We start from the raw sequence: 20,292 nt of genomic DNA on the forward strand, positions 1-20,292 counted from the left end.
ATGACATCACGGTAGCGGGGTGGGACCTGTGGTTGCATTGGGCTCTCCTTCTGCTGAGGGTGCCGCCTGAAGACCGTTCCGTGGGCGACGCCGTCGCTATGACCATTTGTCAATTCTTCCTTCAAGGCCGGTGCCGCTTTGGAGACCGGTGCTGGAACGAACATCCCGGCGCCGGGGGTGCGGGCGGGGGACGGCAGCAACAGCCCTCAGGTGACGTTCTCCCCGGTCCTACGCCGGTAGCCGACTAGGGGAAGGCCTGGCCCGGGGCTCGTCCGGTTGGGAACGGGCGTCAGGCGTGAGGCCCGCCACTAGGCTTTGCGGCGCTGTGCACCAGTCCGGGGACGCTGAGTTGCTCGCGTCGTTCCCTCTTCAGCCCCGCCCACCGGGCTGGGTTCAGGTTCTCTCCGACGCTTTTATTAGCTTGTTAGTCCCTGGGTTGTTTTTTGTCGAGGGGATGAAGACAGGGACTTGGCCTTTGTTACTAATGCGAAACAATGAGTTTTTAGGTCGGGAGTACGCGGAAAGCTACCTTGTCTGTGGGTGATAATGGTCCGGAGAATTGGTGTAGGTCGACCCAGATGCCTCCTTGCTTTACTACCCTTCTGAGTACTTTGTTTTTTTCCCTTGTCACCTTAAATATAATTTTTACCAAACTTTTTTCCAGAGAGAGGCTAGCAACTGGGGTCAGAACCTGGATTCTTAACTTTGGAGAAGTTGCAAACTCCTTTCAAAATCTAATAATAGCTACAAAGGTATACCCCAGGTGAATGTACGTGTTCATAACATTGGGGGTAAAATTAGAAGGGTGGGATGCCCAGTTAAGAACTGTGAGTTATGAGGGAAGGGGGGTGGAGGACCGCGTTGACCTACTATCTGGGCCTTAGTGATTGTCAAAGTTTTGGGAATATTTAAGCCAATCGTGGACGATGTGAAAGGATGGTGTTCAAGATGAGGAGGGGACAAAAATGAAACCATATTACAATGCAAAGTTTTAAAGTTCAGATGAATAGTTAGGTTTTATTTTCTAAGGATTGACGGTAGCCCTTGACAGTGTCACAAGATGCTGACCACCTCTCCAACTCTTCCTTCCCTTCCCTCTTGTGGGACTGTTCATCCAACTCTTCATGTTGCATTGTGGTTTCACGTCTGATCCCTCCTCGTCTTGGGGACAGTCCTTTTGCATCACCCACCATTAGTCTAGTGAATATTCCAAACCAAAAATTATGACTCGGGGTTTGATAAATGTGAGTGTATTTCCTAGAAAAACCACTTAATATTTGACATTCTTTGAAGACTCACTCTAAATGTAGTAATTAAAAAATTAATGTCGAATGGATTAATGGTTGAAGAAAGTGTAAATGAAACTCATTAAGTAAACAGTGTATTTAGTTCCCAGAAAGGAATGCTTCTAGAATTAATAAGTGAAGGCCAAAAGCTATATACAAAAGAAAGAATGAATTTCTTCAGGGTGTCATCCCCCAAAGGATTTGAAACTTCAGAAAAATAAAATACCATTAACCCTTACATGAGGAATCTGGCCCAGCAATCTGCTCCTTTTTCTCACTGGTTTTATTAAGTAGTTTTAGAAATGGGAGATGAATTTTCAAGAAGGAACATATCTCCCATCACTCCAGTTTTTAATATATTTCATGGCATATCTCCTAATTCAGTCAAAAACAAGGTGAATTATCTTGGCCCCCACCAGGAAGTGATGAGTAAATGAGGTACTTTAAGTGAGAAGATTTTTTTAAATACAGAGAGAGGAGAGAGTCCTCTTGGCTCATTTCAGTAATTATGAAATATTAGAATCTGCTCATAATAGAACTCAATGCATTTTATTCACATGTAAATTATAATCTCCCTATGAAACAGAGGTGGGTAATGGTGTTTTCCCAGAGGGAAGATGGAGTCAAATAGATTTAAGCATCTATTCAAGGACAGAGGGTAGGATCTAATTTTTTATATTCAACAAACTCTTTAATACATTGTTCATTTTTCAGACTTTACTGCTGTGTAAGGGCCCAGTAGGAGAGCAAAAAATGGTAAAGACAGAACTTTTTATCCTGAAGGAGCTTATGATTTAAGATAGATCTTAAATCCATTATCAAGCAATTATTTATTTAATAAGCTTATATCATCTTAACTTAGTAATATATCGTTATTTTTCTGTGGATTTACAGGCCTCTCCACCTTTTTAAGCAAACAAACAAAAAATGCCACTAGACCATTACATGATGTGTTGGTTACAAGTAAATATATAAATCAAAAATGAAGGATTTTGTGATTTAAAATGAGTGGAAATGTGCTTCTTAAATCTTTGCACAATGTCTGCACATAATAAGACAAAATGTAATTAAATTTTTAGAGTTTTAAAAAAGGAGTTGCCAATAAAATTGTTTTGTTTGTTTTCAGGTAGTAACAGACGTGGATGGAATCCCTCCAGCCAGAGATACTCCAGTGTTATCCAGCCGTCCAGCTTCTCCAAATCCACACCATGGGGGGGCAGCAGAGATCAAGAAAAGCCATCTTTCAGTTCTTCGGATTCTGGAGCTTCAAATAGCAGGAACAGGGGGTTTGGACTATCCCAGAATCCGTTTGCTTCACCCAGCTCTGATGAGCAGAAAGATGAAAAGAAACTTCTGTAAGTGGAAGCCTTCAGAAAAACTACCCATTTGCTTATTTTTTTCAAAAGTACCTATAATATTTTCTTTAAAAAAGAAGTAATACATTTTTAAAAAATCAGAATAAGCAAAAAGAAGAAAAAGCACCCATGATCCTATTACTTAGAGATAACTATTTTGCATATGTCACAGTAGACTTTATTTCACTTAAAAATGTACTACCTTGGGGCACCTGGGTGGCTCAGTCAGTTGATCATCCAACTGGATTTCAGCTCAGGTCATGATCCCAGGGTCATGGGACTGAGCCCCACATCAGGCTCCACGCTGTGGAGCCTGCTTGAGATTCTCTCTCTCTCTCTCTCTCTCTCTCTCTCTCTCTCTCTCTGTCTCTCTGTCTCTCTGTCTCTCTCTCTCCCTCTCTCCCTTTCCCTGACTTACACACACTCTCTCTCTAAAGTAAAAATTAAAAAATATATTGGTCACCTTACCATACCAGTACAGTGACTCTCAGGGCTAATTTTTTTTCCCACTTTTCTATGGCTAACACTTTATTGTGAATATCTTTCTAAAGTAGTTCTGTTTAAATTTGTTGCAAATTATGAGGTCTTTGCAAAGTATGAGGTAATTTAAGCTATTTGTAATCTTGGTGGTACTTACAACATCTGGCATTTTTCTTTCTAAAATTTTTATTTCACCTACCCCATTGAAACTGATTTCATTTGATTTCCTTCATTACTGTGGAGTATATTCCTTATGATTTCTTGATCATGGTAGAATGTATGACTGGTGCCAAATATTCCCTGACTCTCTATAACTGTTGCCTCAGCTCCCCACTTGAGGACAGAACTTAAATATACTTGTTAGTCTTTTATTTCCCATAATAAATTAGAACAAGTGGTGAACATTTTGAGCCATGTACTACATACAATTGATTTTTTTAAAGGTAAAAGAGCAAACAAAGCCTTCCTTCCTATATTTGATGTTGTAAAATAATTTAAAAATTATTTAAAATTCTGTGATAGCTAAAATTTTATTAATTGTAGCTTTTTGGATAGTGGAGGGAAACATTTAATTTAGAGTCAAATCTGTCTACACCTTTGCCAATAAAATAACTATATGGACATGGGTCTGTTTTCCGTTCTGCAAAATATGAGAATTAAACAAAATGGTCTCTAAAATCCTGCCCACTTTATTTTTTTTTTTTAATTTTTTTAAACATTTATTTATTTTTGAGACAGAGAGAGAGCATGAACGGGGGAGGGTCAGAGAGAGGGAGACACAGAATCCGAAACAGGCTCCAGGCTCTGAGCTGTCAGCAGAGCCCAACGCGGGGCTCGAACTCACGGACCGCGAGATCATGACCTGAGCCGAAGTTGGCCGCTTAACCGACTGAGCCACCCAGGCGCCCCAAATCCTGCCCACTTTAAAAAGTTTAAGGTTCTGGGTGCCTGGCTGGCTTTACGTGGCTAAAGTGTCTGATTTGATCCCAGTTCAGGTCTTGATCTCAGGGTAGTGAGTTCAAGCCCTGCATTGGGCTCCCGCTGGGCTTGAAGCTTACTTAAAAAAAAAATTTTTGGGGGGGCGCGCCTGGGTGGCGCAGTCAGTTAAGCGTCTGACTTCAGCCAGGTCACGATCTCACGGTCCGTGAGTTTGAGCCCCGCGTCAGGCTCTGGGCTGATGGCTCAGAGCCTGAAGCCTGTTTCCGATTCTGTGTCTCCCTCTCTCTCTGCCCCTCCCCCGTTCATGCTCTGTCTCTCTCTGTCCCAAAAATAAATGTTGAAAAAAAATATTTTTTTTTAACAAATTAAATAAAGGGACATCTGAATGCCTTGGTCAGTTAAGTGTCTGACTCTAGGTTTGAGCTCAGGTCATAATCTAACAGTTTGTGAGTTTGAGCCCTACATTGGCTCCTCACTGATGGCACAGAGCCTATTTGGGATTCTATCTTTCCCTCTCAGAGTTTCTGCCCGTCCTCTGCTCATTCTCTCTCTCTTTCAAAATAAATAAATAAACTTCAAATACATACATACATACATACATACATACATACATACATAAAATTAAAATGTCATGGTTCTGTATTACTCATATGGTGCTTTGTGTCTTTTTCCAGTTAAATGGCCGTTGATGTTTATGATAACAAAGAAAGATTAAAGTTAGTATTGTATATCTTATTGTATTTTAGTTCTTTAAATATGTATAGTTGGATAGTTCTCACTTAATAAATGTATTCGTTAATGGTTCAGCTTACTAGAAAACCAAAACTATAAACTTTTTTGGTATTCTATTTTTTTGTTTTAATTTTTTAAAATTATTTTTTAATATTTATTTATTGTTGAGAGAGAGAGACACAGAGTTTGAGCAGGAGAGGGGCAGGGAGAGAGGCAGACACAATCTGAGCAGGCTCCCGGCTCTGAGTTGCCAGCACAGAGGCCAACGCAGGGCTTAAGCTCACGAGCCATGAGATCATGACCTGAGCTGAAGTTGGCTGCTTAACTGACTGAGCCATGCAGGTGCCCCCTATTTTCATTTTTAATGTTTATTCATTTTTGAGAGAGAGAGAGAGAGAGAGAGACAGAGTATGAGTGGGGAGGGGCAGAGAGAGAGGGAGTCACAAAATCTAAAGCAGGCTCCAGGCTCTGAGCTGTCAGCACAGAGCCCGATGCAGGGCTTGAACCCAAGAACCACAAGATCATAGCCTGAGCTGCAGTCAGACCTTTCACTGACTGATCCACCCAGGCGCCCCTAATTTTTTTTTATTTTAAAGAGCTCTCGAGCTAAGGAGATGGGTACAGGGAGGGGAAGAGACAGAGATAGAGGATCCCAAGCAGGCTCCCCACTCAGTGTGGAGTCCAACACAGCTCAATCCCACAACCCTGGGATAATGACCTGACCCAAACCAAGAGTCAGATGTTCAACCAACTGAGCCACCCAGGCACCCCAATATTACAATATTTAAAATCATGAAATATAGTTCTTATTCTATAAATTCTGCTTTAAAGAATACTCTTCAGAAAATACAATTGAGGGGCGCCTGGGTGGCGCAGTCGGCTAAGCGTCCGACTTCAGCCAGGTCACGATCTCGCAGTCCGTGGGTTCGAGCCCCGCGTGGGGCTCTGGGCTGATGGCTCAGAGCCTGGAGCCTGTTTCCGATTCTGTGTCTCCCTCTCTCTCTGCCCCTCCCCCGTTCATGCTCTGTCTCTCTCTGTCCCAAAAATAAATAAAAAAGAAAAAAAAAAAAAAAAGAAAATACAATTGAAAAAATCTGAAATTACATGTTTACTATAATTTAAAATTTGAGTCATTGAAAATTATAAACAATAAATCTTAACAAGCAGATTAAAAAGTTCCTTTTCTCTTTTTTTTCCAGAGAAGGAATTATAAAAGATATGGAAGTTTGGGAGTCATCAGGGCAGTGGATGTTTTCTGTTTATTCGCCAGTGAAAAAGAAGCCTAATATTTCAGGTAATTGAGAAATTGTATGTTTATAAATTGTGTTTTATAACTCTTAGTTTCTAAAACGAAGGTCATGCTTAATAAACTAATCTCAAACTTAACTACAGTTAGGAGAGTTTAGACATTGTTTAAAGTATTCCATTTTTCTGGGGCGCCTGGGTGGCGCAGTCGGTTAAGCGTCCGACTTCAGCCAGGTCACGATCTCGTGGTCCGTGAGATCGAGCCCCGTGTCAGGCTCTGGGCTGATGGCTCGGAGCCTGGAGCCTGTTTCCGATTCTGTGTCTCCCTCTCTCTCTGCCCCTCCCCCGTTCATGCTCTGTCTCTCTCTGTCCCAAAAATAAATTAAAAAAACGTTGAAAAAAAAAAATAAAGTATTCCATTTTTCTGGCGGAACTTCATAATTCAGAGATAGAGATTAGAAGATACAGTTTTTTGAGGGGGCGCCTGGGTGGCTCAGTCGGTTGAGCATCTGGTCATGATCATGACCGGTCATGATCTCGTGGTCTGTGAGTTCGAGCCCCGCGTAGGGGTCTGTGCTGACAGCTCAGAGCATGGAACCTGCTTCGGATTCTTTGTCTCCCTCTCTCTCTGCCCCTCCCCCGCTCATGCTCTGTATCTTTCTGTCAAAAATAAATAAACATTAAAAAAAATTAAAAGAAGATACAGTTTTTTAAAAGTATGTAGTTCTCATGGGAAAATAGTGAAATCAGGACCCACCCCAATTCCAATTCTGTAAGCCCCCAAAGAGTCTCTGCCTTCTTGGTTCCCTATAGGTACAACTTTCAAAACTCTTAGCTGCTAACAGTGAATAGAAGATTCACATCCATGGGGCGCCTGGGTGGTGCAGTTGGTTAAGCGTCCGACTTCAGCCAGGTCACGATCTCACGGTCCGTGAGTTCGAGCCCCGCGTCAGGCTCTGGGCTGATGGCTCAGAGCCTGGAGCCTGTTTCCGATTCTGTGTCTCCCTCTCTCTCTGCCCCTCCCCCGTTCATGCTCTGTCTCTCTCTGTCCCAAAAATAAATAAAAACATTGAAAAAAAAATTTTTTAAGAAGATTCACATCCTTTTTGTCATTAAGGCCTTGGCTGCCTGATTCTCTTCTCCCTTCCCTGTATTTCCTTCCAAAGATAGTTATTTTTTGTAAAGCATGTTGAGACCTATTCTGGAGATAGCATGTGAAGGTAAAGAGCTTTAGCTTGGCTACAGGGATAGCATTTCTTTAGAGTACCCTTTTTCCTCCCTGTTTTCTTTTGTGCGTAGTCCCTAAGCCCTTTCTGAACTCAAACCTAGAGCACCACACTTTTCTAATCCTATTTTGGGTGGTCCTGGGCCCTCTGTGCTGTTGAGTAAATAGCAAGTACCTCGCAGATGAGAGCCCCTGCAGTCCCTCAGAACTCTGGGATCCCTACTCTGTCTCAGCTCTGCCTGCTTATTCCCTCTGAGCATTTGTCACACCAGTCCTTAGTTATTTATTCACTCAGCTGTTCAACAAAATATTTACTGAATTTCCTTTGTGCCAGGCCCTATTCTAAGTTCTAAGAATATAGTGATGAGCAGGATAGACAAGCTCCCATGCTTACAAAGCTTATGTTCTTGAGGGAGAGAGACAGTAAATAATACAAATAAATCAGATAGTTTTAGATAGTGTTTTCTATAAAGAAAATAAAGAAGTACTGAACCTTTTTTAATCAGTTTGGAATTAAACCTAATGTCTAATGCCCTAAAGCAATGGTTCTCAAACTGTGGAATATAGATTACTACGTAGGATTGCCAGATAAAATATGGGACACTCGGTTAAATTTAAATTCTTTTTTATTTAGGTAAACAAAAAATATTTTTAGTATATGAAATCCCATGTAATATTTAGGACATACTTATACTAAAAAAGTATTTGTTATATATCTGACATTGAGATTTAACTGGGCATCTGCATTTTTTTTAATGTTTATTTTGAGAGAGAGAGAGAGAGAGAGTGCTTGTGCACGGGGGAGAGGTGGGGGTGGTGAGGACAGAGGATCTGAAGTGGACTCTGCGTTGACAGCAGGGAGCCCAGTGCAGGCTTTGAATTCTCGAACTGTGAGATCATGACCTGAGCCGAAGTCAAACAATCAACTGAGCCACCCAGACACCCCTGGGCATCCTGTATTATTTGCTAAATCTGGCAGCCCTATTCCTGAGACCCTTTTAAAGGTTGTACAAATTTGGGGTGCCTAGGTGGCTCAGTCAGTTGAGCGTCCAACGGTTGATTTGGGCTCAGGTTATGATGTCACAGTTTGTGAGATACAGCCCCACAGTGGGCTCTGTGCTGACAGCATAGAGCCTGCTTGAGATTCTCTCTCTCCTTCTCCCCCTGCCCCTCCCCTTCTCACTTGTACTTGAGTGCGCACACACATGCTTTCTGTCAAACTTTTTTAAAAAGCCTTTACAGGAGCGCCTGGGTGGCTCAGTCGGTTAAGCGTCCGACTTTGGCTCAGGTCATGATCTCAAGGTATGTGAGTTCAAGCCCCGCATTAGGCTCTCTGTGTCAGCATGGAGCCCACTTCAGATCCTCCCTCGCGCTCTCTCTCTCTCTCTGCCCCTTCCCTGCACTCTCTCTCTCTCTCTCAAAAATAAACTTTAAAAAAAAATAAAAATAAATTTTAAAAAATTTTCGAAAGGCTCTACAAATTCAAAAATATTTTCATAATAATACCAAGACGTTAATTGCCATTTCACTCTGTTGACATTTGCACTGTTGGTGCAAAAGCATTGATGGGTCAAACTCCTTGTATCTTAGCATGAATCAAGGCAGAGGCAACATAACTGTACTAGCAGACTACAGTAGTCAATAAAAAAAATTTTTTTTTTTAATTTTTATAAGTAATCTCTACACCTAACATGGGACTTGAACTCCGGACCCTGAGGTCAAAAGTCACATGCTCTTCTGACCAAGCCAGCCAGGCACCCCAATAAAAAAAAACTTTTTAATGCCATTTTCACTTAAAGTTTTTGATGAAGAGGTAAAAATACTGATTTTATTAATCACGACCCTTGAGTGTACACCTTAAAAAAATTTTTTTTTAATGTTTATTTATTTTTGAGAGAGAGAGACAGAATGTGAGCGGGGCAGGGGCAGAGACAGAGGGGGAGACACAGAATCTGAAGCAGGCTCCAGGCTCCGAGCTGTGAGCACAGAACCCAACGTGGGGCTTAAGCTCATGAACTGCAAGATCATGACCTGAACCGAAGTCAGTCACTTAACCAACTGAGCCACCCAGGCCCCCCACACTATTTTTTAGAGAGAGAGAGACAGAGACAGAGAGAGAACAAATCAAGCAGGCTCCACACTCAGCACTGAGCAGCATGCGGGGCTCCATCCCATGACCCTGGGATCATGACCCGAGCTGAAATCAAAAGTCAGATGCTCAACTGACTGAGCCACCCAGGTGTCCTGTATGCACACTTTTTTTAATCTGTGTGACAAAATGAGAAGCACACATGAAATGCTTCTGCCACGTACTCAGATATGATGGTTATCTTCCTTGAGGGAAGACACGAGTGATCCTTTGAGTTGTGAGCTGAACCAGCCACTTTTTCCATAGACCGTTTTTACTTGAAAGAATGACAGCTATGGTTATCTAGACTTAGGAATTTGGCAGGATTTTCTAAAAAAACAAATGGAGTGAGTTTGTTGCTTCAAAGAAAACAACTGTTTATTGCCACTGACAAAATTCAACTTTCATGTGAGAATTAGAATTATGGAAAACTGTTTTCTGCCACTGTCAGCTTGATGACTTAAATATCTCTTTAAGTCTCTTCTGATGAGATGGACAGTGACATTAACAAATAAGAGTTTTTTGATATTGTAAAATGGCATGTGGCATTATTTGAAAGTTCTAGATGACTCAATGACCCAGTAGTTTCTAAATGACAATGTACCATGTTATAAAAACATGCATGGCTGAAAAATTCATTCTAAGCACAAGATAAACCACTGGATTTAATATAATAATACAAAAAGTTAATTAATATTAAGGCTTAAATTTACATTATAGCTAAACTTGTAAGAACCTAACACCACAATTACCTGAAAAGATTATTAAAGTCCTCCTTCCCAACTCCCTATCTGTGTTAGAACAGATTTTCTTCATACACTTCAGCCAGGTAGTATATTGCAACAGACTGAATGTAGAAGTAGATATAATAATCCAGCAGTCTTCTCTTAAAACCAAACATTAAAAAAATGTACAAACAGACCCTCCATCAGCAAAGAGATGATGACTCACTGAAAGCTCAGAAGAGGGTTAGCATTTTTTAGCAATAAAATATTTTTACATTAAAGTATGCAAAAAAACATTTACAAACATAAAACAGTGCCACTCATCTCACTAAATTTTTATTTTTTGCTTGAAAAATAGTTTTTTCATTTATGTTGATATGTAATTGGTTTCTTATTTTTATGTGAATTAATAAGTATGTTCTATTTCTTATTTTTCATTTTAAATATGGTAAATATGTATATTATAACCTATATAAGCAAAAGCTCTTTGGCATTGTTAATGATTTTTTTTTTAATTTTTTTTTTTCAACGTTTATTTATTTTTGGGACAGAGAGAGACAGAGCATAAACGGGGGAGGGGCAGAGAGAGAGGGAGACACAGAATCGGAAACAGGCTCCAGGCTCTGAGCCATCAGCCCAGAGCCCGACGCGGGGCTCGAACTCACGGACCGCGAGATCGTGACCTGGCTGAAGTCGGACTCTTAACCGACTGCGCCACCTAGGCGCCCCGGCATTGTTAATGATTTTTAAGAATATAAATGGGTTTTGAGACCAAAAAGTTGGAAAACTGTTCTTAGACATCAGTTGTAATGAATTAACTCTCTATGCATCTAAAATGATACTGCTTTTTTACCCCCTTGGGATAACTGTGAAAATAGTCACTCAGATAATTTTCTGTGTTCTGTGGCTCAGATGAGGAACAGCTGGAAGGAGGATAAAGTAACTGGAGGGACAGTTTTTCTTTAGAGTAAGTTATCCATTCTTACAAAGCAGGATTGGAGCGGAGTCCTAAGTGAGAAGAAGGTGTCTCTTATGGGAAGATTTGGGGAAAGCATTCCTGGCAGTAGGAATAGCTAGTGCATAGACCCTTGTAGGAACAAGATTGGCAAGTTTGAAGACAAGTGAGGCCAGAACCCCTGGAGGAGAGTGAATGAGAGAAAGAGTAATAGGACATAAGGCCATAGAGTCAGCCAAGAGCCAGATCATGTTGGACTAACTGTACAGGACAGCCATGTGGAGCTTTAAGCAGAAGGACATGATCTGATTAGAAAAAACTCACTCGGACTGTTGTATGAAAGAAGTGGTCTGTAGGGAGTGCTGTGGGGTGAAAACTAAAATAGTGGCAAGGAGATGAGTTAGGAGACAAATGCTGGTGACTGGGTTAGAATCACTAGCAGTGGAGACAGAATTGGTGAAATTCGTAGTGCGTTTTGGAATTAGAACTGGCAGGATGCTGATTAATTAGATGTGGGGAAAGAGATAAATACAAGGAGATTCCTAGGTTTTTTGGCCTGAACAGTTATTAAAGATGGTATAACGACAAGTTGTTAGAGGGAATCCAAGGTTCTAATTTGAACATTTAGTCTTTTCTTTATTCTGAAGTCCATGGAGTTAATGATATCAGGGTTACAAGTAATTCTCTGTAGGAAATATCCTGAATGTTGTTTTTCCTTTCTTAAAAAGTTTCCTAATTATAAATTTACAGCTGTTGCCATAGAAAACTTGAAAAACACAGAAATCCATAAATAAAATAAAGATCACCTGGTGTCACAAAGATAACTATAATATTTCAGATTATTCCTTTCAAAATATGCACACACAACCATATTTCCTGTTTGTATATATATAATTAGGACCGTAATCTAGTTTTGTATTCTACTTTGTTGTTTTCAGTTTGTCTCTATTACTAAAAATACTAGAATGAACACCTTCATACATAAAACTCTTTGATTATAAGTCTGACTATTTTCTGAGCTTAAATCCTAGAAATTCTATTAAGGACAGAAGGTACAAACATATTTAAGGCATTTGACACGTACTGACAATTGTCCTCCTAGAAAAGTGCCTTTCTGGTTCCCTTAAAGGCAATTTAGGAGAATGTCAATTTTACCACACCCTTACTAACAATAAATACCATCCATTTTTAATTTTTGCCATTAAGTAAAGTATCTTATCTGTATTTTAAGTTGTATTTTTAAATTGAACTTTTTTTTTAAAGAATTTTTTTTTAAGTTAGTCATTTATTTTGAGAGAGGGACAAAGAGAGCAAGTCAGGGAAGGGCAGAGAGAGGGAGAGAGAGAATCCCAAGCAGGCTCCACACTGTTAGCACAGAGCCCTATGTGGGGCCTGACTTACCAATTGAGATCATGACCTGAGCAGAAACCAAGAGTCGGATGCTCAACTGACTGAGCCCCCCAGGCGCCCCTAAACTGAACTTTTTTATTTCACTTACTTACTGGCTATTTGAATTTTTTTGTGAATTGCCTGTTTCTTATGTTTGCTCCTATTTGTTTGTCCTATGGATTTGTAAGTGCTGTTTACACATTGACATTAGCTCTTTTCCTGTCATATATGTTAAAGTTACTGTTTTCCATTTGCCTTTTAATTTTGCTTATTATAGTTTCTGGCATACAGAATATTACTTTAGACAGAAATTTGAATGTATATGTAGTTAACTCTTGTATTATTCCTTACACTCCATTTATCTTTAGAAAATTTCCCCCTTTAAAGATCAAATATACAACTATATTTTATTTTAATCTTATACTTTATTAAACATATAGGCTTTGAAATTTTTCCTCATGATTATGAAAATTTTCTTATGATCAACATTAGCATATATTCTTGTCTAGGACTTCTAGCTTTACTATACTATCAAAAGTACTGGTATTTATTTTAAAGATTCCAATTGATTCCTCACTTCAGGTTTTACAGACATTTCACCAGAGGAATTGAGGCTTGAATACCATAACTACTTAACCAGCAATAACTTACAGAGTTATGTAAGTTTGTTTCCTATTCATCTACCTTAATACCAGATTAGCTGTTAATTATAGTCTTCTCTGTTTGTAGTGGCTTGCTTGTACATTGGCAAAGTGGATGAGGTCTAATAATTTTTCTCAAGACAAGGCTATTTTTATTTTCTAAATTACTTCTTTGGAATTGGTTGGTTATCTAAAATGGTAATAATGTATTTTGACTATATAACTAGGAATGTCACTATTTTTCTTGCAAATTATCCAGTGATCAGTCATAGAAGTCAGACCCTTTCATCATTTGACACTTATGGAGCATCTATTAGGTACAGACACCATGATGAATTCTAGAAAAGCAGTGAAATAAGACACAGTCTGTGATACGGATTAACATTCTCACATATGAGATATCAAAAAATAAAAAAGCTGGACTTCAATAAGTTAGTGCTTAAAAGAAATGACATAAAGTGTATTTTTGTGTTGTCTACGGTCATGATCATGCATTTCAACTAGTATACATGTTTGTTCCCATCCAGATATAACTACCTCTGTGCTGCCACATTACTTGAAATTCTAAACCAGGTGACACAAAGTTTTGGAGAACAGGGAGGGAACTATAGCTGGAACATCTTGGGCAAATTGTATGAGTAATGGGCCATAAAAATGTTTTCTAAACTTGTGATTTTAGCAAATAAAGACATGAAGTTAGAGAGACTAAACACTCAGAATTGACTGATTATTTTTCTGTCTTCTCTCTTTAGCTAAATTCCCTCCAACAGTTAATAAATCAGTGGAGAAACAGAGTAAATGAACTGAAAAATCTAAATACATCAGCTAACATAGCTTCGGTGAGTATTGGGAGAGTTTTCTACAGGGAAGTGTCTTATCTATTACTTTTTTTGCAGAGAATTTCACTTCGGATTTAGAAAGCAAAGCTAAAGTTCTCTGTCAAGAATTATGATACACATTCTCAGGATTGTATCATTTAAAATCACAGTCCTGGAATTGCTTTCTCTCTGTTCCTCAGTCAGAAAAGTACAGGTAACTTTGCTTTCCTTAGGGTAAAGTTTTTGACTTAAGTAGTCTAGTTTTGAAAATGTTACATAAATTCAAAAATACCAGGTTATTAGCATTTACAAAGAAATTGCTTTGAAAAATGATCTGAATACACATTTAGACTACTGTTTGCTTTCGTGACTGGAAAACACTCACCATCTATTCCCTGACCTATATAGAAATGCCTTTAGTAGATGTATACCCACTTGTCTCCAAAGATACATGATCCTGACTATAGCATATTCATTATCTTGGTCAATAAAGTTATGATGTTTCTATTCCCATTAAAACTTCTTAAGGACCTTATTTTGAAATAAGATATTTAGAGTTTCCCAGATGATTTGTATTTCTACCTTCTAAAAAGGATATGATGGGGGTGCCTGGGTGGCGCAGTCAGTTAAGCATCCGACTTCAGCCAGGTCACGATCTCGCGGTCCGGGAGTTCGAGCCCCGCGTCAGGCTCTGGGCTGATGGCTCGGAGCCTGGAGCCTGCTTCCGATTCTGTGTCTCCCTCTCTCTCTGCCCCTCCCCCATTCATGCTCTGTCTCTCTCTGTCCCAAAAATAAATAATAAAAAAAAAAAAGTTGAAAAAAAAATTTAAAAAGGATATGATGGTTGTCACTGCCTAACTTAGTAAATGACTGTGTGACAGTTGCAGTGCTCCACCCCTTTCTTAAATATGTACTTCCTAAACAGACTCTTGTGTAAGCTAATTTCTCCACCGTTTAGTTGTTATAATGCCATTTAAGTTTAGTAGGACTTCTTGAAGGATTCTGTCCGTACATGAGAGGTAGCCCACCATCACCATTACTGATGTAAAGGGGATAACTGAGTCCAAAGAACTACACAACTACCCTCAGGGTTAGACGTTCCTTGCTCTTTGCCACTTTTCTAGGTGCCCCTCCATAGGTTAAGATCTTGGACAGCCCCACCCACAGTGGGCTTAGCATATATGAGTAGTTCATTCTTTATTCTTTTAATCCAGTGTATGAATATATGTTTATCTGTTTACCTGTTAATGAATATTACACTGAAGGAGAGAAGCTGGACCAAAAAAAAAAAAAAAAGTACATACTATGTGATTCCGTTTATATGAAACACTAAAGAAAACAAACCTCATCTATAGTGATAGGAGATGAGTTCTTCCCTGTACCTAGCATTTGGGAGAGAGTTGACTGAAAAAAACAAAAGGGAACTTTTAGAGGTGATGGAAATGTTCTAAATCTTGGTTGTGGTGGTGACTAGAAGTCTGTCAAAACTCACTGAAATACATATATACGATGGATGCATTTTATTGCATATAAACTATACCTCAATGAAATTGATTTTTAGAAAATGCTATTGAGGCTTCCAAATAAGAGAAATTATATCTGTTTGAGTTAGTTAGGAAAAACTTCTTGGAGGTAAGGAGTAAGGGAAAAGTTCCTTGAAAGGGATTTTAAAGGAGTGCCTGGCTGGCTCAGTCAGTAGAGCATCCGACTCTTGATCTCAGGGTCATGAGTTTGAACCTACATTGGGTGTAGAGATCACTTAAATAAATAAAACTTAAAAATAAAATAAAAGAAAGGGAGATTGAGATTTCACTATGCAGAGATGAAAGACATTTCGAGCGCAGAAAATAGTAAGAACATAAAGTATTTTCAAGGAATAGGAAATGTTCAATAGATTTTAGTAGTAAGTTTTTAATTATGTAATTGTGAATCAATTCAGTTCAGGCATCAGAATAAGTAGACTAGGTAGCCTCCAAAGGCCCTTTGCCTGAAGTCTAGATTTTTTGATAATCAACCTGGTCATTAAAATGTATTATTAATTTTTTTTTCTGATTTTAATATAAATTCATTGAAGAAATTTAGAAAGTATTTTAGAAGCATAAGTAAAATTAAAATCACCCATAATTCATCACTCATAATTCATGAGTTGCTCTTAACTCATTGAAATTAGTCCATTTTTTCCTATGCGTATTCATATTGTGGGCATTTTTCTATGGTAAACATTTTTAAGTGCACATTAAAAAAAATTTTTTTAACGTTTATTCATTTTTGAGAGAGAGTTGGGGGGGGGGGTGGTGCGAGAGAGAGAGGGAGACACAGGCCCAAGCAGGCTCCAGGCTCTGAGCTAGCTGTTCACACAGAACCCAATGTGGTGCTCAAACTCACAGAACATGAGATCATGACCTGAGCTGAAGTCGGATGCTCAACCAACTGAGCCACCCATGCGCCTGGTAAGTGCACATTTTTAAAATTTAATTTGGCTGTGAATTGAGAATTATTCATCAACTAATTTATTATTTGCCTGCTTTTTTTTTTTTTTTTACAGCTCTCAGATGTAAAGGGTGGAGTAAATCAAGCAGCAGCTACATTTGGATTTGGCAGTATGCAAGGAATAGCATTTGGGCCACCAGGTAAATGATAAAGTGATGCAAGACTTTATCCATTTTGGAAACAGGATTTTAGAGGTTTCAGATCATAAAGTCTGAAGGTGTGTTAAGGGACATTAAATTACCATTGCATTGCAGATTCTACTGTCTTCCATAATGGAGTTTCAAAGAATTTGGCTCATCAGTCATTTGTGAAATGGAGGTCAGATGGAGCATGTTTTTTGAAAGACCCTATGGCTCAAGCTTTCAAAGTGTATTTTAGGAGTTTTTTCAAAAGTTTTATAGGAATACATAGTAACTGTTGTAGCAGCACCACAATTGAGGACCTTCTTTTCACTGTGTATAACAGCATAGTATTGTCTCACGTGGCAATACTGTGTCACTTTTTGTTTTTGGTTTTTTTTTAGTTTAAAGGACAAATTTTTTAAGTTAGGACACAGGTGAACAATGGTTCTTAGAGACAAATAAAAATGCAAATTAGGACTGAGGGTTTCAACTGTCATAAAAAGTATGCAAAAAATGGCAACTCAGGAAAAATTTAGGCAAAAACTAGAGATGTCGATTATTAGAGTATGATTTCATCATATTCATCTTAGTTGAGAGCTGGAAGGGGCTTGAGAATCTATACAGGAGGAAACTGAGATGAAGTGACCACTCTATATTTGCTTAAAAGAATATAGCTGGCGCGCCTGGGTGACTCAGTCGGTTAAGCATCTGACTCTTGGATTTGGCTCAGGTCGTGATCTTGCGGTTGGTGAGATCACATCCTGCGTTTGTCTCTGCACTGACAGCATGGGGCCTGCTTGGGATTCTCTCTCTCCATCTCTGTCTCTCTGTCTCTTTCTCTGTCCCCCCTCCCCAAAATAAATATCTTTTTAAATTAAAAAATTTTTAAATAAAAGAATATAGCTGAGGAAAGAGTTACTTCTTTGATAATGGATATAGCTGATTTACTTGGGGCACACGAGCACAGAAAGCGAAAGTCCACCTCCTAATCCCAGAGGTTTCTCAAAGCTGTTTCCATGAGTGTGGATAATCATGGTACAAATGAGATCAGAACAGCAGAAAGACAGGACGACAGGGTTTTAATGGGTTTGTTCTAGCTTCTTCTTTTCACTTTTTCCAATAAAGCTTCTCAACATTCAAACATGGCAGAAATAAGAAAAAAAGGAGGGGTGGTTAATATGGTTACATTTTCTGACTTATCATAGGTTATTTTTTCCTTTTTCTGGTTTTTGTAGGTTTTCCAGTGCATAACAGCAGCAGTGCTAATGCTCAGAATTTTAGTTTTAAACCAAGCTCTGGATTTGCCTCTGCCGCTTCTGGAAGTCCTTCTGTGTTTGGGAATACTCCAGCGTTTGGAGCCGCACCCCCTGCCAGTTCTGCCATCACTACTTCCACTCCAACATTTGGATTTGGGAAACCTGCAATCACATCTCCTGCTTCATTTTCTTTTAAAAGTCCTGCAGCTTCTGGTTTTGGATCACCTGGATTTTCAGGATTTCCAGCTCCCATGACAGCAGGCTCTGTTGGAGCCCCAGCCTTTGGAAGTGGCAATTCTGTGGCTGGTTTTGGTAATCTAGGCTCACATTCTCACAGTGCTTTTTCCAAGTCATCCAGTGACACCTTTGGAAATAGCAGCATATCCACCTCTTTACCAGTCTCAAATGGCAGCATCACAACAGATAATGTGTTATTCACACCCAAGGATCAACTAACAGCAGAAGAACTGGAGCAGTTTCAATCCAAGAAATTTACTCTGGGAAAAATTCCATTAAAGCCACCACCTGTGGAACTTCTAAATATTTGAAAGGACAATTTTAAATACAGAAAAGAACAGCTCTTAAAGTTGTTTTGAGTGGTTCATATATAATTTCTCTGAGTGGTTCAAATATATACGTATATATGTACATATATACGTTTAAGGAATATAAGCTTTCAATAGTAACTTCAGGGGTTTTGAAATTCAATATTTTTTTCATAAAAAATACTCGAGGTTTTTTTTTTTACTTTAATTATGAATGGAACTGGAAAAACTGTCAGTGTGCACTGAATAAAGTGCTTTTCTCATTCTACGTCACTTTACTGTCATACCCTTTAAAGGTTTACCTGTAAACATTTTTTTTTTAGGAAGGAGATCTTTCCTAAAGCCATTAGGGGAAAAAATGCTTAAATATGTAGCTTATTTACCAAATAAACATCAGTAGCATCACTTTCCTTAATTCTCTTAAAGAGAAATAAGTTTTTAAACGGCAAAAATGTATTTTTCAGGTCTGTGGAGACATTTTCCCCTCATAATTTTGTTTCCCCCTCAGTTTTAACTTTCTCATGGACCACTATTTGAGTATTCTTCATCAGTTTTAGGCAAATTCTTAAATGGGCCCAGGATTGTAAGAGAAATGGAAATTGTGGTCTCATGTGAATAAATAGTGTCTGTGGTGGGGTCAAGATTCACCAGCTCTAGTGAACTTCTCTTAGAATTCTCATACATGTTGGGTCTCCCTTTGTCCTTAGATTGAGAGAGGAATGCTTCTATCTCTTATGTACAGTTGACACAAGAAGCCAAACACTTGTCATGAGTTGAGGCATATGTATCAGAGTTCTGTGCTCCTCCCTCAAGCCTCCAGAAGGACATAGCTAGCACTACAAGAGCAGTTACCTGACATAGATCTGGTGTTGAGCTGATATAAGTGAAAACAGAATCTTCCCTAATAAAAGGCACCCCAAATGATTTTAGCACATATGCAAAGCATTCAGTCCTCAGAGGATCCAGTCGTTAACTTCTTTCAAAGAACTATATGACTCCCAGCTAACACTTCTGGAAACCCAAAATTTGGGATTGAATCTATAGCCACGGGGTATATGTTTGGAACCATTCTTGGTGTAGAAATGGTAAATAGATCCTAAGTTTCTGCTTTGGTCTCAAGCTCTAAAGACTTTTCAATGTTTATTCCAACTTACAGATGATGCCAGGAATTTCCTACCCTAATGGAATGAACCCTGTGCTACCAGACTTACCAGTCTCCCATGGGTCCCAGCTGAACTTCCCAGTGTCCTGGAGGCTCTGAGGATGCAGGTTAAGGGTCTAGTGTTTCTAAATTTGCCTGATGAGAAGGATTACCTAAGGTATTTGTTAAATTATATATCCAGGGGGCGCCTGGGTGGCGCAGTCGGTTAAGCGTCCGACTTCAGCCAGGTCACAATCTTGCGGTCCGTGAGTTCGAGCCCCGCGTCAGGCTCTGGGCTGATGGCTCAGAGCCTGGAGCCTGTTTCTGATTCTGTGTCTCCCTCTCTCTCTGCCCCTCCCCCATTCATGCTCTGTCTCTCTCTGTCTCAAAAATAAATAAATGTTAAATAAAAAAAAAAATTAAAAAAAAATTATATATCCAGAATAATACATATCTACAGGGCTAGACCTGGGGATGTGTTTTTTACCAAGTGTTTCATGAGATTCTACAAGCAAATTTAGGAAACGGGCCTATCTAGTTGCATATACACTACTCAGTAATATGTGATTTGGGAGTTGTGTTGTAATTGCTGAAGTGTATTTTATGTGCTTTCACACACACGTGCTCACCTCCCCCACCCCCCACACACGGTGTGGTGAACTTAATGAGATTCAAGGTTGTCAAATAGTGCTGCTGTCAAAAAGCACAAAGAAGTGCTATGGGTTACTTAACAGTGTGAGGAACTAAAGCAAAGATGTTTACACAGTAGAAACCAGCAGTGTGCGTGCATGCCAGTATCAGGAGTCAAAGAAGGCCAGCT

At 39.3% G+C, this 20,292-nt stretch overlaps 1 protein-coding gene across 4 annotated transcripts; it reads left to right on the forward strand.

Annotated features, from left to right (window-relative positions):
- The first annotated feature begins 1 nt into the window (after position 1).
- Positions 2–18,746, forward strand: NUP42 (nucleoporin 42). 4 transcript variants are annotated; one of them, XM_045052491.1, is made up of 7 exons: positions 2–210; positions 2,413–2,641; positions 5,992–6,086; positions 13,042–13,118; positions 13,853–13,939; positions 16,464–16,548; positions 17,766–18,746. In XM_045052491.1, the coding sequence occupies exons 1-7, from the start codon at positions 99–101 to the stop codon at positions 18,332–18,334; spliced, it is 1,254 nt and encodes a 417-aa protein (XP_044908426.1). In that variant the 5' UTR covers positions 2–98; the 3' UTR covers positions 18,335–18,746. The 4 variants fall into 4 exon arrangements, with proteins under 4 accessions (XP_044908426.1, XP_044908428.1, XP_044908427.1 ...); XM_045052493.1 differs by lacking the exon at positions 2–210 and adding an exon at positions 260–397; XM_045052492.1 differs by lacking the exon at positions 2–210 and adding an exon at positions 449–752.
- The last annotated feature ends 1,546 nt before the right edge of the window (positions 18,747–20,292 follow it).

This window comes from Felis catus, chromosome A2, assembly GCF_018350175.1.
Source record: "Felis catus isolate Fca126 chromosome A2, F.catus_Fca126_mat1.0, whole genome shotgun sequence".
Taxonomy (NCBI): Eukaryota; Metazoa; Chordata; class Mammalia; order Carnivora; family Felidae; genus Felis; species Felis catus.

Bases quoted from the DNA above. Each gene is read 5' to 3' on its own strand.
- NUP42 (XM_045052491.1), top strand. From the start codon at position 99: ATGACCATTTGTCAATTCTTCCTTCAAGGCCGGTGCCGCTTTGGAGAC. The intron at 2,642-5,991 runs GTAAGTGGAAGC...TTTTTTTTCCAG, and splicing joins AAAGATGAAAAGAAACTTCT to AGAAGGAATTATAAAAGATA. The intron at 13,940-16,463 runs GTGAGTATTGGG...TTTTTTTTACAG, and splicing joins CATCAGCTAACATAGCTTCG to CTCTCAGATGTAAAGGGTGG.